This window comes from Anthonomus grandis, chromosome 7 (genome assembly GCF_022605725.1).
Source record: "Anthonomus grandis grandis chromosome 7, icAntGran1.3, whole genome shotgun sequence".
NCBI lineage: Eukaryota > Metazoa > Arthropoda > Insecta > Coleoptera > Curculionidae > Anthonomus > Anthonomus grandis.
Genome location: NC_065552.1, coordinates 22494660 through 22513568, shown reverse-complemented (window position 1 = coordinate 22513568; position 18909 = coordinate 22494660). Strand labels below are relative to the sequence as shown.

Sequence of the window (18909 nt, the reverse complement as noted above, 5' to 3'; positions counted from 1 at the left end):
AATTATTTCTTACATATTTCAGGTATCTAAAGACATTTAAAATATATTCCAGGTATTTGATGCTTATTCTTAGTGAGAGCTTAGTTTAAAGTAATGTTTTCAGATATTCCATACTTTTTTATTTTTGACATCATTCTTATTTCTCAAAAAATAGTTCTTGTGTCCTTCAACTATAAAAGTTATTTAAAACATTCTATACATTTGAGACTATTTTTCATTTTAATTTTTGGTATTTAAAACTGATTTAAATTTCTTTCAGGCTTGCACCTCATGGAGTATTGCTGCACCAAATCTAGGAACCATGTCCTAAATATATCAATTATATAGTTTTACATCCTTAAATCATGATTACCATTATGATCCCAAGAAAAATTTTTCAAAATATGCTCAAAAATGTCCCTAAAGTTGTCCTTCATCATAGATATATCATAGACAGTTTCCTGTACATCTAGGCCTTGTACTGTTGCTCGATTAGGCGATTATAAAAAAACCTGAAACCCTTGTGAGCCAAAATGTTCGCGGATTTTTTGCTTAATATAAAGCAATCTGAAATGCATATTAGAAGAATTTATGTATATAAAGGGTACCTATATATATATATAACAAAATAATGTTGTGTACAAAGCTTTATCTCTTAATATAGTTGACGTTAATGACACTGTATCTAGCTTCTACACTAAATTAAATACCGCTTTTGCGTAATTAGTCCCTCTGTTTAAAAGGCGTAATAGCAAATATGATTATCCTAGTTGGTATACCTCTCAAATTGTAAAAGAGCTATCTAGGCTACACAATAGATGAAAAAAAACAAAATCCATTGTTAATTACAATGTCTTTAAATCATTAAAGTCCACCATTAAATCAAATATCGATTTAGGTTATAAAGATTATATATAGTCAATACTGAGAAATATATTAAAAAAGACCCAAAAAAATTTTGAAAATTTATACAGGAAATGCGAAGAACGTAGAATAGAATTCCTGGGTCAATGAGTTTTAACAATATCAGTTTAATTAACCCTGATGACTTTAATAAGACTAACCTGATGCTTTTAATCAATCTCTATCCTCCCCTAGTTTATTTAATGATGATGTCTTTTCTCAAAATGTAACAGTTTCAAAACTAAATCATGAAGATGTGCTAAATGCTCTTAAAAAATTAAAAACAAAGAAACTTCTAGTTTTGATGGTGTGCCATCCTATCTGTTGCGTGATTGGCAAGCCTCTCTGTACTATCTTTAACTTTTCTCTTTGTACAGGCACCTTTCCTAAAGATTGGAAATTTGCCAAAATTTGTCCCATCTCAACTTCTCTAAGGTCTTTGAAATTTGCCTATATGATAGTCCCTTTCACCAAGTAAAAGATCTACAATAACTAACCTAACATTATTTCTTCAGACTGCAAAATATGAGGCTATAAATAATAAATTCAACTAGACGTAATTTACACGGACTTCGCCAAAGCTTTTGATGGACTATGGATTTCTTGCTCAGAAACTTATCAAGCTTGGTTTTCATTCTAATCTTGTACAATTTTTTGCTTCCTATCTGGCGAATAGACACCAGTTTGTAGAGTATAATGGGTTTAGGTCATATGTTTATAAAGCATATACCAGTGCTCCTCAGGATAGCAATCTTCCTCCATTTTTGTCAATGACATATCTGTTAACATTTTAAGCAATAGTCTTCTGTTTGCTGATGATCTAAAGATATTTCGCATTGTAACTAGTTGGGATGACTGTTTGCTTCTCCAAAATGATATTACTTTAATCTACAACTGGTGCAAGATTAATAGGCTTCCTCTCAATATTGAAAAGTGTAAAGAGATATCCATTTCTTTGCTAAAAAATGAAATTAGCTTCAACTATACATTAAATGGTACGATTCTTTCTAACTGTGATTATGTTCGTGATTTAGGTGTCACTATTGACAAGAACCTTACTTTTTGTAATCATATCGATAATATCATAAAGTCTCTTGGTTTTATTATAAGTCTGATGTAGCAAAATAAGTAGAAGTTGTAGGCATTTAAAATGTAAAAGGTTGGTAGGGATTTTACTTTTGAAAATTTTTTGTAGGAGACATAATAAATTCTGACTTAGGACTTTTGTGGAAGACAAGAAGTTTAAATTTAATTTTGATTTTTGACATTCATTTGAAACTGAAAAAATTGGATTGTTTCGCCACTTACAAACCAATCCGATTCCAAAGAATTTTTGACGATCACTAGGAAATGATCTATCACGTCTGTAAAAATCATAAATACGTAAGAAAAAATGAGATTATCATAATAATCCAGAGTGTTACAGAAGAGTAAGATGAGGTGAAAAAGTGGTACGACAAAATAACTAGGAGCTTTAAAAAAATATCTATAGGCTTCAAGCCTCTTTAGAATCCACTTATTAAATATACCAAAATATTCTAAAGTAATTTATTTTTCTTGAAATTTGAATCTATTTTTATTTGGTTTTTGAGAAACTTTTTATGTCGTTTATCATTTCTTAGATAGTCCAGGCATTTGGTTAGATTTTTAATTTTATTTCATATATTTAAAGCCATTTCAAACATCTTTCCATATTTTTAAAAAGTTGAATTTCCAGCTTAGTTCTTTCAGAGATTTAAAGTAAATATATACAATATTCCAGACAAATGTCGTCTTCGGAGCGCTTCCTATTTAAAAAAGTAAAAAATGTTTCAAAAAACCAATTTTTTTGTGTCACACTTCCTGTGTTCTTATGACTTTGAAGCCATTACTTATATTATTTTGGGCATTTAAAGTTATTTTTGAAATCTTTCAGATATTTTAAATAATTTCTTAAGTCCCCTTAAGTCAGTTTTTATATTCCAGGCATTTAGAGTCGATTTCTGTTTTATTTCAAGTATTTAAAACCAAGTATTTTAAATTATTACTATTTGGTGGCAACTAAAATCGCACATTTTTTCCAGATAAATAACTATTTCTTTATAGATTTTTATATTAAATTCTTTGGGGTGGTTTTATGGGTTTTGAGAAGATGATTAGTGATATCAAATATTTGATTTTACTATTGAAGTTATTGGGAAAAGTTAAATCAAAATGAGTACCTTATCTTATTTTTTTTTGATTTACTAAGAAGAATTTGTGGTACCAAAAAACTGATTTTCCACTGAATTAGTTAAGAAAAGGTAACTGAAAACGAGTAAGGGAAAGTGGCGAGCATTGAAGCACGCAGAGATGCGAAGCAAGGCCATAGATGGCACCGAGTTGTGTTTTTGATAGGTCTTCCTACTGTCAACATTTCGACTCGTTAATCTCTTATAATTTGCAATAGTAAATGCCCTCGAGATGAGCTCAATAGCACGCTTTTACATATATCTCCAGATTGATATTTGCTTCCATTGATATTTTGCTCGAGAGTTTTTTGAAGTTTTCGCGTTCTGGCATTTTCATAAATATTTTAAAGCATATAAAAATATGAGTACACACAAAATGATCATTATTGATTAGGTTTCAATGTTTAAGAAGATTTATGCAAAAAAAATATGTTTGTTACTCACTCGGTGGGCATATGGAAAAAGTAGCGAATAAGGAGAAATGAAGCAAATCAGGTGGAGATGTCAAGCATTACAGTTGTAAGCTTAAAATTTTATTGTATATGCTATTACGCATAATTCTTTTCTATTATTCCAATGTTAAGTGCAATTTCAAGAATTTTTCTTAATAAATTTCAATATTCTTATATGTTTTTCCTCAAAAAAAAAAACAATTAGAAAATTTTACAATTTTTTTATAAAAAGCCGAAATGAAGTAAACCAAAGCTCAGAAAGAACAGAAGAAGATGTACAAAGTATTCAAATCATCAGCAGCAAATTGTAGTCGTCGCAAAATATTGGCACCATTGGAATCAGAATCTGACTTGGATAAAGAGGAATTATCTACAAAGGTGCCATAAATGTAATCAACTTCATTATAATCAACCAAGCAGTCTACTTGAAGTGTGTTTGGTGAAGTATATCGGCCGGCGGTTTGACTTGTATTTATTATAAATCTGAATAATCGAGTAACTTGCTAATTTTAAAAAAAAATTTTAAACATCTGCAACTATAATAGTAATCATAAAAACTAAGAACTAGATGTCAATTAATAATTTGTCATTTTGTCTGATTCCAATTAAGAAATTGTATCTAAGAATTATTTTAGGCAATTTTATTTTTACTTCACGATTCTCCATGATGTTTGGAAATTCCAAAAACGAGCTTTTTGGGAAAACAGTCATAAATTAATAATCATTTTGGGTTTTGTGAAAATTGCTTAACTAGAAAGTGTATTTTAATTTACTATAGATACTCAACTTGCACAAATTTAAAGGCAAAAAATTTTTAAAGTAGTTTTGATCCTAAAACCATACATGCGTCAACACTCCCTATTTTTTCTTTCCATGAGCTTATTTTAATTTTTAAGATTTTTTTTTTATTTTTAAGAACATGGTTATTAATGCAAATTTAATTTTATTCTTGATTTTGTTGCGAAAAGCTGAAAATTACCACGTCGATAAGTTTATTTCGATTAAAAAAAAAATTAAATTTGACTTGGAGAGAAAGGTTCGTGCTATAAAAAAACGGATTAAGCCACTGTGATAGTTTAGTAGCATATGAAGACTTTTTTTTTATTTTGAGAGAAGGGTTTGTGGTCACATAAGACTGATTTTATCACTAGGTTAGTTTAAAAAAGTTCACTGAAAACGAGTACTATGTCGATGGGCTTATTTTAATTTTTAAAAAGTTTATTTTTAATTTTTTAGCATAAGCTTGTTATTTTACCAAAAAGTCTTAGTATTTCAAGCCATTTTTTTATAGATAGTTAAATACACACTCTACTCCTTCCACCTCTGAGTCATTTAAAGTATTTATTTATTTCATTCCAGGCATTTGCCATCAGTTTTTGTATAGTTTTCAAACATTTAACCTTCATTCTATTCTGGATACCACCGATCATCATAATTCTCTTGATAAACTGAGTTCGATCAACATTAATCCTTCTCTTTAAAAAATACCCTCCGCATTTGCAATTTTAGGGCATTCATACAATTTTTTTAAACTCATGTTCAACTTAATTCGAATAAACTTTCTTACCTATAATATAATTATCATCCTCCTTAATGTAGTTATTCTCTCTAGCTTGGCATTCTCGCGTTAATCCATATATCAACCCGTAATTCCCTTCCCTGTCTCTGTATCCCCGTGGCGTGTCTGGCCCATATTTTATACCTCTTTGGCGTGACACAGGTATATAAAGCAAACACCTAAGAACATTACTGGCCATTTCAATGTTGTATTAACACTAGAAAATTACCGGGTACAGTGGAAATGCGACCTAATACGGGTAGCCGTTACGGGCGAGAATCCCCGAAAAGAAAAATTCGCCACGAAACACGGATGGCGTTAAACTTTGAAGTTTCTAGTTGAGGAAAATAGACTTTGTGCACGGGAGAAAATAGAAGGTGGAAAGAGCAAGGGAGGGGGGCCTAATGATAAAATAAATAAAGGACTTTTCACTATAATAAATTATGCGATTTTTTTCTATTTATGGCGCCGACGATTTATCATTTTATTGCACCTGTTGCGAACTCAAACCCTTAAAAAAAATTAAATAAACCCAATTTTGAAAACCAAACAAACTTGAGTTCTAACCTATAATTATCGCCTATTATACTCGTTCCTCTCTAACTGGTATGAAGATGGTTGGTCGTAAAGTGTATACTGTTGATTTTGGAAATATTCTGCCATTAAAACGCATGAAATATGGTCGTTTAATTGGGGCTAACATCGGGCCTATGGGCGCCTCGAAGAAATGTTCAAAATTGGCCTCAGGACCGTATTATTAGGTTTTTTATTTGTCTGAAAATACGTATTAGTAGAGTTTAGATTTTTAGGCGTTAAATGCTTATTATAAACAATAACAGCCGGCTCTTTATGCTTATTTTGCTTTTTTTTATATATTTTTTTTCTCACAATTTTTTTTTGCTATGCTCTGTCTTAATATATCATAAAACAAATTAAAAATAAAATTACTAAGGTATTAAAGAAATTCTTTTACTACATATATTTTTTTACATGATATTTCTTTGTTCATTAGCCACCAGCATAAATAAGAGTAAAATCGGCTTGCTAGTTAATCAATAGTGATTTTTTTATTAACATAATTACAAAAAAAATTAAAGGCTTCTTTGGTACCCTTTAAAAAATACTTTTACTATAGCTAGTTTTTTAATGTAATTTTTACAATAAATCTTAAGGTGTGCTTTATTTACCAGTGAAATCTAAGATAGAATTGGCCTAATAGTTATTAAGCAGTATTTTTTTTTAATAATATGATTTTTTAAATAAAATGGATCAAAAAAAGGAAATATGTCATTTTGTCATATATCTTTGGTGACACTTTAAAGATTCTTTTACTATAGCTGATGTTTTATTCTATTTTTTCTCTATATTCTAAGGCACTTTTAATTCGGTAGTGAAAACTAAAGTAAAATTGACTAAATAAGTAATGAATTATGATTTTTTTCAAGAAAATATATTAAATAGATAAAAAAAAATTAGTGTCTTCTTCGGTAACATTTGCATAATATTTTTAATATAGTTAGTATTCTACTATATTTTTTTTATTATGCCATAAAGTACCCCCTATTTATCATTGGAAACGAGATTAAAATCGGCTAAAAAATATTTTTACTATAGCTAGTAATCTGGTATATTTTTTTGTTATACTTTGACGTGTTCCCTATTTACTAGTGAAAGCTAGAGTAAAATCGACCAAACAGTTATTGAGCCGTGATTGTCTAAATGAAATTATTCAAAAATAAATTTAAAAAAAATTATTGTCATCTTTGGTGACACTTAAAAAATTCTCTTACTATAGCTAGTCCTTTGGTGTTTTTTTTTCTGTAATACCTTAAGGTGTTTTCTATTAATTTGTGGAAACCAGAGTAATATCGACCAACTAGTTAATAAGCAGTAAATTTTTTTCTAAAATCAGTTAAAAAAATCTATCTTTTCTCATGTCATTTAAAAAATACTTATAATATAACCAGTATTTAGTATATTTTTTATACTATACGCTAAACTCTTTTTTAATATTTAATTCGTAGAAACTAGAGTAAAATAGGCCAACTTGTTAAAGACCAGTAAATCATCTCATTTTTGGTGACACTTTTAGTATGTTACTGTATTTATATATCCTAGGGTATTTTCTATTTAATAGTGAAAACTAGAATAAAATTAATCGACTTATTAATGAACAGTATTTTTTTATGACATTAATCAAAAAAAATTATTATGACTTCTTTAGTGACATTTAATTTTTTTACAACATCTTATATTTTAATGTATTAAAAGAGGTCAGAAAAAATTGTGCCTTTTTTGTTTTCACTTAAAAAATATTTTTGGAATAACTACTTTATTCTGTAATACCTTAAGTGTACGTGCACACAGGACGCGATTAAGCGATAAGCGATACTCTGCGATGCGGTGCGATTAATACAAACCTCTAAAATCAAAAGCAAGCGTTCAAACAGCGCGCTTGTTGCTGCTTTAAGATGCGATGCGATGCAACGCGATATCGCGCGTCTGTTTGATTTTTAAGCAAGTTTGAATTTAATCGCTTGGATCCTCGCGCTGCTAGCTATTGTCTAGTTATATTTGTCCGTATTTCGTGTGGTATGGATGCAGAAAAATTAATAAATGCAGTCCGAGTGCGTCTTCCACTATGGGATCAACAAAACAAAGGCTATCGAGATCGGGACAAAAATTATGGCAGGAGGTAGCTGCAGAACTAAACGTTTCAAGTAAGTTAAACATGGTGTTTACATACTAGTTTATTTTATATTTAAATAAAAGACTTTTTTTAATTTACGAGAAATATAATAACAATTATATTAGTGGTTTACTAAATACGATTTCAAAATATCTCTTAATTCATATGCTTGTTTTGACGCTCTGTTGTTAACAGGTGAGACAGGCTGGCTGATCATGTCACTGCAAGTTTGTCCGTGATTGTTTATATCATAATGATGGATTCCTTCTTGGTATTTTATAATATTGTGTAGCAAACAAGCGCATTTAATTATGATTTTTGCTACGGAAGGTCGGTCTCTATTGCTTTCGTTAATATTCTCCACCTAGCCACTAGAATACCAAATGCACATTCCACACACCTCCGAGGTCTGCATAGCCTACGGTTGAAATTCTCATTTTCATCTGTAAGTTGCATTCGAGGAAATGGTCGTATTAGGAAATGTGTCAACGGATATGCTTCATCTCCAATCAAATAGAACGGGAATTCTATGTCTGAATCAAGTAATGTTGTTGTCTTGGGTAAATTAAACTTTTCATTTTTTAACAAAGCATATGTTTGTGACGACTGAAAGATTCCTCCATCGCTTTGTTTCCTATATGCACCCACTTCCATGGTCAGAAATTTGTAGTTGGCGTCAGCCACAGCTTGTAAAACGATGGAAAAATATTGTTTATAATTGTAAATTATTGTTCCTGAATTCGCCGGATATTTAATTCGTACATGAATTGAGCCGACGCAATGAGGCAAATTCCATTTATTCCAATAGTCAGATGCGGAACGACTAAAAATTTTATTCGTCGGGACCGGCAAATATGTAGCAACATAAACTTTCCATATTACTTCGCATGTTTGTTTAACTATCTTTGCCACAGTTGAAACGCCAAGGCGAAAAGAGAATGCTAGGCTTCTATAAGAGCCTGGCATAAGAAACCTGGAAAAATGAAAATCAATTAGTGTGTTATTATCACTAAGGGCCAGTTCTGCAATCATAGTATAAGTTTATTTTTAGAATAAATATTGCTAAAATTACAATTCTCTCAACAAACGTTGTCATAGTAATTACTCCAGGAAAAAAGTTATACCATGTTTGTAGAACTGGCCCTTAGTTAATTATCTGTAGTAAATTATATGTTAAGAGATATGTCAACATTCTCTGTTAATTTTTAAATAATAATTGATTCATAAAAACAAGATTACTTTTTGAAAACATACAATTTTATTCTTTTTTTTAGAAGAAGCTGCTAAAAAAAGATGGAAATCTTTACGAGATGTCTTCAGAAATAAGCGAAGAAGTTGCTGAAACCTAAATCTGGAGAAGAAATTCCTTCATACTTTAGTTCAAAGTGGACTTACTTTAAAATTTTATGGTTCCTTAAGGATCAAATGACTCCGAGACAGCTAACTGGCAACTTACCCACTGACAATAACGCAAGCCAACTAAACGAAGATGTATCCAATGACTATTTATTTCCTGATGACATCGACGATGAGATATCTGTTACTCCGGATGAAAGAATTGAATCAGAACAACTATTATCTGATCACAACAACCAAACTATTGCAACCACTAGCTCAGATAAAAATGTACATCAAGAGCCAACTGACTGTCGGTATCCACCAAAACGTCCTGCAAAAAGAGCAGCTAAAAGAAAAGATGACTTTGATATTGAAGAATTTAAAAAAAATAGAGCAATAAAATATTGACGTTCTTAAAGCAAATAATTCCGTTTTATCGACACAATCTCAGATTACTCAGGATGATGACTATCACTTTCTTACGAGTTTCCATACACCGCTAAAAAAAATGCGTTTTGAAACAAAGATGTGGTTTCGTCTCAAGATGCAGGAGCTGCTTTATCAAGCCACAGTGAACGAGCACCATGTTGAAAATATAAGTTTTTGCCAATAATATGCCAACTCATCAGCCTCAAATGACACACACTTTTGTGGCAACACCATTGGCTTCACCCGCTTATTCCACAGAAACAAATAGTTCTTACACAATTCTCCCCTGAAAAAAAAAGACATATTTTATACGTTTACATTTCTAAGATAACTGTAACGAATTTGAAATAAAATATTTAAGAACTCACATATATCTAAGCATTTTTTTCTTACCTTAACGTTACGGCAAGGCGTTCTTTAATGGCTTTAATTTAATCGCATCCTGTGTGCACGTACACTTCTACGTTCCTTAATAACTAGTAGAAACTAAAGTAAAATCAGCCAACTAATTATTAAAGAGTGAATTTTTTTATAAAATTAGTAAAAAATATTATCTTTTTTATTAACATTTAGAAATACTGTTAATTAAGTGTATTTTTTCCACTAAAGCTTAGGAATTTCTCTATTTACTCGTGGAAATCGTAGGAAAATCGACTTCCACAAATTTCAATTTGTTTTGATTTCAGTTGTAATATTATTATTTTCATGTACAAACTTAACTTTTCTGATGTTTATATCTACTGATTAATATCCATAAATCGCAAAGTATTAGTAAAACAATAAATCTAAAACTCGATCAGATCAAAAAAGCACATGACTATATTTTCTAAAAGCTTCCTATAAAGATAAGATGAACACATTTAAGTAGTCACACAGTTTTGGTGGTCCGTATCCAAATCCAATTCAAACTTTTATCTTTTTAATAGTGCTTATATGCTATTTTAGCTATTAGCTTTATCGCAACTAGAAATTTATCAGAGCCGTTTTAAATCAATGCATTTATTATGTGCTCCTGCATAAATTAAGATTTGGTCATTATTTTAAGTAGCTTGTCTTACGCCTACGTTTTAATGATAAAAAGTAAAATAAAAATTGTATTTTAACCATACAGGGTGTCTCAAAAGTCATGGATTTTACATAAAGCTGGCAATAGGGATTGCTTATGAGACACCCTGTATTATATATACCTAGCTATTATAATAATATTTTTTTTACATGCCCACTAGGACCGCATTTAAGTTAAATTTTGCAAAAAATTATTGTATTGTTTTATTTGCATTTATAAGTTTTTTAAAATTTTGTCTTTATTTTCAGTTAAAAGACAAGTCCATTGATTTTCTGGTACGTACAAATTTTTATTTATTATTACTTTAGTTTTAAAGTGTAGATAATGAAAGAAAAATGCAGTTCCTATTAGGCATGTAGAAAGAAAATTAATTATTTGTTTGGTTATTTTTTTAAAATTTTTATATAATTAGGGAAGTTATTATAATTGCTAGGAGTGCATCTATTTATGCTGTGTTTAATAAAATTTCTTAAAATTGTTTTAAATATAATAATACATTTAAAAACCAGTAAAGGAAGCATGGACAATTCATACAAAAAATATAAATTTAATTTCTAGATTAAATTTTTTTCATAAAAATAGGTTTAAACATTTACAGAAAATCATAAATATTTTTTATAAAAAAAATCACAAATATAAAATGTTTTTAGGGAAAAATATCTTAAGAAATAAATTTTAGTTATTTTAATTGCTAGTATTTATTTTAGCATTGAAATTAAAATCACTAGTACTTAATTTTGCTATTTTCTTGAATCTTCCGTACTTAAAGTGCATACAAAAATTTTGGACCAGTTGATTTTTTCTAAACTGCTTTAAGAGAGTTTGTAGTATACAACATTACAGTAGTCAAGCTGAGATAAAATGAAAGATCCAACCAATATACATATATAAATATTTAATGTATTAGGCAAGTATTCATTTTAACTAAGAATTTTAGTTTAAGATATACCTTTAGAGGTCAATTTTTTCAAGCCATGCTGCTAAAAGTTTAAGCGAACATCAAAAATAGGCCTCAAATTTCTGGCTTAAAAGCCAAAAAAATGAAAGAGATTAAATTTGGCATTAACGGACTCAGATCTGATCATTAAGTGACCAGTTTTTCTTGCATTAAACAACAAACCATGCCCAGATGACCATTCTGAAGTAGCTGCCAGTTCTCTAGTCACAACATTCAGTGTTAGGCTCGCATCAGCTCAGTGTCATTAACATAATCGTGAATTGAGCTAAAGCAAACCTGTGATGGGAGATAAAAAAAAGTGAACCAGGAATGGAACCCTGTGAAGTATCAACGTAGTATATACCCTGTGAAGTATAGTCAATATGGATGCGATATAACAATCCTATTTTGTTAATGCTTGCGCATTTTTATTTTATGTAAGGGACTAATTTATAAATATCATATTCAGATATTACTTTAAAATGAAAAGTTTAACGAGGGACTAACAGAGCGTTAGAGGGGTTATAATTTATAAGAGCCGCATCAATAAGAATACCCCTTTTACCTATGTTGGCTAAGTGATCACCCCATTCATTTAATTTTAACCAGATTTCTTTTAAATTATTTGTAACTTTGTTTAACTCAAAAGTCATATAAACTTTTTTAGATTAAAAATAATGTCTAAATAATAAATTTTATCTGCCTAGGTAAGTGTGCACTTGTATTCATTTATTTTTTATAGTATCAGTTATATAGGGTTTGCGCAGTTTACGAAATCAAATTGGCTTTAAAGGAGTAAACTGGTCAAAGAGCTGAGTCAGTTAAAGATAAGGCTCATCAATGCTCTCGTCAATAGATCCCAGTCCTAATACTAAGTAGAAGTCTATGTAATTTATAGAAGAATCAAACAGTACCCTATTTAAGTTCGAAAATCTCATAAGTACAAAAAGTGGGTTTAGGTTGTTCAAGTAAGCCATGGTGAGTCAGTTATATAAATCCATGGAACCCATTCAAATTTCAACTACGATCCATATAAATAACGTTAATCAAGCTTACTGAGTCTCGAGTCACTCAAGTTAGCTCATTACTTATCTGGCATACATTATGCGTCTGTAAAATCGAAGTGAAAAACCGCATTTCTCCACTACAAATAGCCAATAAATTCACATTTATATCACCCATCAAAATAACAATGTCATACATTGATACATTGCATCAGCAATGTCACAATGTATGTCATCAACAATGTATCAATGACATCCCTGGGACTATATATAATACCCAGCAAATGACGGACTGACTTAATTTTAACAATTAACCAATAATGTTCTAAGTAAGCGGAATTATTAAAGGATTTTGTATCTACAGCATTTAAATAGAAATGAATCGCTACATCATCACACTACCTTTCGCCAAGCGATCACTAGGGAATAGTTGATAACCAGAGATACTAATCATATAATCAGGGTAGTGCACACTTAACCAGGTCTCAAATAAAACAAACAATAAATGATTTTTTTCATTAATTACTAGTTCTTTTATATCACTAAAAGAAAAAATGAGAGACATTTTGGTAACGTGTAAACAAAATATTATTATAAATTATGTATGTTGATGTTTCAGTATTATAATTTTATATATACATCATAATTGTTAGTACAATTGAGTACAATTATACAGGGTGTTCCGTTGATCATGTTACAAACTTCTAGGGCAGATAGAAAACGTCAAAAGAAAAACAAAAGTTCATATAAACATGGGTCCGGAAAAGCTTCCTCAGGGAGCTAGAGCTCTTTGAAAATAACCTTTAAAAACTAGTTTTTTTTAATAGCTCCGGAACTACTTTAGCTACCGCAACCAATTTTGGGAGGTAAATTATTGTTAGTACGTTTATTCTTTTGAACCTACTAAATAAAAAAAATATTTACCAGGAGCTTCAGAATCAGGGGGGTATTTGGTAAATTTAGGCCTATTTCTTTAAGACTTTAGTTTCTGCCCGTTTGGGCATTAGATTATGATGTTTCTATGCTTTTTACATAAAAAAGGTGGTCTTAGTAAAAGTCGGTAAATGGTAGATATTACCGTTCTTGTGAAAATGGACGAAAAGCAAGTTATGAGATACAAAAATGAACTACCTATTATTATTAATAAACAATTAAAAAAAAAATCTGGCGTAAATAAAAAATAAATGTTTAAAAAAAGTTAAGGTAGCCACTTTATTAAATTGGTACTCAAATTAATTAACTGTCACTTTAATTACCTTGAGGCATAAAATGTTTAAATAATTTTAAGTGTAATAAAAAACCAACAAATTAACAATTTTAGAAACGTAAACAAATTTTATTAAAGATTGGTATTACAAAAATAAACTTAAAATATTAATTGCTCCAAATGCCGGCCGCCACGATCGATACATTTATTGTATCTACGCACCATATTAAGGTTGACGTGGTTAAAAATATCAGGCGTGGCTTGGATTACTTCAGCAGCTGCGGAAATTCTGGCTACTAGGTCTTCTTCTGACTTGACTGAAGTTTCATATACGAGACTTTTCATATGCCCCCAAAGAAAAAAATCTAAGGGTGTCAAATCTGGTGAGCGCGCTGGCCAGGTGACAGGGCCTCCGCGGCCAATCCAGCGCCTTCCAAAATTTTCATTTATAAACTCGCGGACAATAAGTGAAAAATGAGCTGGCGCACCATGGTGTTGTAGCCATAAGTTCTGTCGTATATTTAGGGGCAGATCATCTAATAGTTCTGACAGTACATTTCTTAAAAAATTTAAATAAATATTTCCCGTTAAACGAGGAGGCAACATAATTGGACCAATTAAGCGTTCTCCAACAATGCCGGCCCACATATTGACCGAAAACTTATGTTGATAGCTCCTAAAATGAATACCATATAGGTTTTCCTCACTCCACACATGATTATTCTTAGAATTAAAAATGCCTTCTTTTGCAAATAAAGCCTCGTCAGTAAAATGGACATATTTTGGAAATTGAGGTTCTTCTGTACACCGGTCAAGAAACCACTGGCAAAAATTCACGCGGGGCATAAAATCATTGGGTCCTAACGATTTCACCTTTTGCAGGTGGTAGGGCCAAAGAAGCTGTTCCTTAAGAACGTTCCATACCCTAACATGATTTACATGCATCGCATCAGCTACTGCTTGAGTACTTACTGATGGGTTATCTTCAAATTGCTGAAGCACTTCTTCCTCAAAATCCGGGATTCGGATGTTCCTTTGCGCGCCATTATCTTGGCGTTTTATTTTAACGGAGCCAGTCTCCCTGAGCCGTTGATTGACCATTTCAAAAGGTTTGTGAGCTGCGATTCGCCTTTTGGGAAACCGCTCTTCATATAGTCGAGAAGCAGCTCTACCATTACATCGAACTTCCCCATAAATTGAAAGCATATCGGCGTATTCAGCAAAACTGTAATCTTCCATTACTTAACCGTAATAAAAACGGAATTAATATCATGTAAAAAATACTGACAGTGGCAATGAATTAGCATTATTATTATTATTAAAATAATTAATTTAGGTGCTGTATCTTAGTTTGGTTTTAGTCAATTTCCACAAAAACGATGATATTTACCGACTTTTACTAAGAACACCATTTTTATGTAAAAAGCATAGAAACATCATAATCTAATGCCCAAACGGACAGACATTAAAGTCTTAAAGAAATGGGCCTAAATTTACCAAATACCCCCTGATTCTGAAGTTCCTGGTAAATATTTTTTTTATTTAGTAGGTTCAAAAGAATAAACGTACTAACAATAATTTACCTCCCAAAATTGGTTGGGGTAGCAAAGTAGTTCCGGAGCTATTAAAAAAAAACTAGTTTTTAAAGGTTATTTTCAAAGAGCTCTAGCTCCCTGAGGAAGCTTTTCCGGACCCATGCTTATATGAACTTTTATTTTTCTTTTGACGTTTTCTATCTGCTCTAAAAGTTTGTAACATGATCAACTGAACACCCTGTATATGATCTGATAGAAACACGTCATCTTCAACGCTTAAACTGATTGCTTCTTGAGATCTATTTATGTTGCTACCCTGTCCATGAAAATCGGCTTTGGATTTGTCAATAAATATCACATTCTTATAATTAGTAAATCATCCAATCTATCAAGTCATTTACAAAATTTCCCGTATTATAATCTAATTCCTTATATTTAGTATATTTGTTAAGTTTACAAATATATCCACTTAACATATATTTGAACCTATATATGCGCTTATTAACCTCTATTATGTTTTAATAAAGACACTAAAACTAAAATAATATTTTTATATAAGGACGAAATCTTAAGTTTAAGCCCTAATTATAATACTTATTTTAGTATAGCATTTTTATTTAAAATTTTTATTACTTTTTCCATTTTATAAAATATTACAAATACTTAATAACCACACAAATCTCAACACATTTTTTTGTTACTATGCATAATTTAAAAGTATATGGTTTTTTTAGGGTTATAACAAGAATGTTTTCTGCTTCAGAATAAAATATTAGCCTTACTAATCCAACCCCAAGCTGAATTCAAAACAAAATTTTAAAATCAGACTGATTTTTTTCAAGTTAATTATTTCTATCTAAGCTAATTAAGAAAATATCATAAAAACTTATTTAATATACCACATTAATTAGCCAATAACTAACCTTAAACAGAGCTTTGCCAACTAGGGTCGGTTTCTAATAATCCCCCTTCGTTCGCTAAATATTTAACAATACGGGGTTAGAGGGATATTTAATCAAAATCCCGTGAATCCTCCCCGTTATCACGTCAATTTGCTTAAAAGGCTTTGGAGATTTACATTGACCCAAAATCGCTTGATAGTAATTGTATTAAAAAAAAAATCTTATGTAAGCAATTAGCAGAGCGTTCGTTTGGCAATTTTATAATTAATTTGCGGTATCACAAGGCAGAAAGTGAATTTATGTTTTGCTTATTTTGCAAACGATTTATTAGCAGATAACTGTCTAAAAGCAATTTTTTGCTTCTTGGTACTTGCACACAACTTAAGAGGTTTTTTTCTCATAAGAATGCAGAAATTATAGAAAGCTGCTGGCTAATGCATCTGGTCAGCATACAAAATGACTTTTAATCGATTTTGTTAATTGGGACATTAGCATTACATCAGAATTTCGTAAAAACCATTTTATTTGCATTTTTTTATGAATTTCTATTATTGCTTAGTTCAAATCCAAACCCTTGAACTTAAACGAAAGCCCGCATGTGTAACCCTATAAAAGTGATAAATCCATTGTAAGCTGCATGTTACATGTGGAATTTAGTTTAGATGCAAGGGATTGAAAGAGAGAAAAGCTAATAAGATTATCTATGTTATAACGCTTTGTTTGACACACTTATTAGCGCTTTATTGGAAAGTCTTTTCACGATTCTTTTTTTGATTAGTACAGATTTACCTCAAATGTATTGCTCATGATACTTTTTTACATCTAATATGTTATAGATTTTTTCTGTGTAAGCTGATGTAACAACCGAATTTTTTATATCGTGCGGCCGCGGCAGTGTTCTGGGATCTTATGAGAGCATTTGACCGTGTCTATCAATAAATATTGTTCAAATGTTAGTTTTTTATGGTCGCCAGTTAAATTGACATAAAAATTCAACAACTAAATGTTTGCACGAGTAGGGGTTGAAATGAGGTGAAAAACAGGTTCTCGGCCAAAATAATTATTTTAGGGAACAAAGTAAAATAAGAAAGTTGATGACAATAAAAAAATTGTTTTGGATTAAATATTGCTGCGTAAGCTGGAGCTTCACGTAGGATTTATTTGTAGTAGCGCCTCTTATCTATCAGACAGAACTCAAATGGTGGTTTTGGCAGCTGAGGTTTCTCAGATTCAGCCACTCGATGCTAGTAAACCTCGTATCTCACAGAATCTCCGGTAAATTCACTTTGCTTGCTAACGATACAAGAAATCTACCTAATAATCGTTCAAGGGAAGTTTTGTATGAAACAATAAGTGGGCATCAAAATTTTCTTTCATATTGCTGACACACCCAAGAAGGTGGTGAGAGGTTTTTAGGATTGTGGCTCCGAAGTTGGAGTAGAGATTTACTTAAAAAGTTTATTATGCCTTTTTCTTAAACTTTATGTTTACCTAATATAGTTTTGTTGGAAACCTGATTATACCAGTACTCAAAATGTGAAAAATATTTGTACTAAACCATCAGTCTATTTTAATTTTTTATTCTAATTTTTCAAAATTAAGTTTAATATTAGTAATATTGTAAACTCTAATAACATCAAAGCCTGATGATTTTTTTTTTAAATAAAAAACGGTAAAAAAAAGAAATATTCTGAAAAATCACTCTGATTTACCTCGAAAAAAATTAAAAAAATTAATAGTAATGGCTTATAAAGGAGGAAAAAACATACAGAAGGAGTTAAGAATGCTATTAAGAATATTGAGTACTAAAAACAAAAGGAAAGACTGGAGGAAGAGGACCAAAAGTAAGTACGTGACTGCCAGAATTATTCTATTGTAGCCTCAAAAAAATTTAACATGTTTCTGCAGGAATAAGAGAAAGTCAAAAAATATAAAATCAAAATTATAAAAGTTTAAAAAAAATGGAAGTTTAAAAAAATAAGAACAGAATGAGAAAAGAAAGACGATAGAGAAACAAAATTGGGCAGAAACGAAAAATATAAAAAAACATAGACGCAAATAATTTAATTCTAGAAAATAAAATAAAAGAAAAGTACAAAAAATATTATTTAATGGTACAACCAAGTTAAAGTATGAAGAGTGTAATCCGAGGTAAAAATGGCTAAGAAATTAACTAAAGACAAACAAAATAAACTTTTATATAAGAGAAACGAAGGCAAGTAGGCAAAATTGAAATGTTGAAAGCAAAAAAAAATTACTCTGCCATTGGTTTTTTTGTAAACTGCTTTTTGTAATTCATGTTCTCGTGAACCTCAAAATTTTAAATATAATTTTAAAAAAATAACAAATTATATAAGTATGCAAAAAAAGTATACAAAACCTTCATTCTATATATTTTAATTTTGGTAATAGACCTAGATTCAATATAAATTAATAAATTAAATCATACTATTTTTAAAAAATGTAAGCGCCATATATATATATATTATACGAAATGCTTCCCCCACATTTTCATCTTAATAATTTTTGGATACTAGCTGGTACACAATAATAAGATAAGTCAAATTTACTAGCTTATAATTAGAGCTACATTTCATACATTTTGAACATTTTTGCTGAACCTACTCATTTTCAGTTATAACTAAATAATTTTTAGTACTAGGAGGATCAGAGATAACACTAATATCGCAACTAACTGAA

At 30.3% G+C, this 18909-nt stretch overlaps 1 protein-coding gene and 1 long non-coding RNA gene across 7 annotated transcripts in view; both read left to right on the top strand.

Moving 5' to 3' along the window:
* LOC126738409 (optomotor-blind protein) overlaps positions 1–18909 on the top strand; it is a 164525-nt gene that overhangs the window by 105961 nt on the left and 39655 nt on the right. For 3 of the 6 annotated variants that reach the window (XM_050443732.1, XM_050443733.1, XM_050443731.1), the window contains exon 7: positions 10873–10899. The exons of the other annotated variants lie outside the window; for them this stretch is intronic. In XM_050443732.1, the coding sequence (XP_050299689.1) occupies positions 10873–10899 (27 nt within the window). The remainder of the gene's footprint in view (positions 1–10872; positions 10900–18909) is intronic. 6 annotated transcript variants of the gene reach the window in all.
* On the top strand, positions 7343–9929 carry LOC126738410 (uncharacterized). Its single transcript, XR_007661332.1, has 2 exons — positions 7343–7822; positions 9066–9929. It is a non-coding gene; the product is annotated as an uncharacterized LOC126738410 (long non-coding RNA).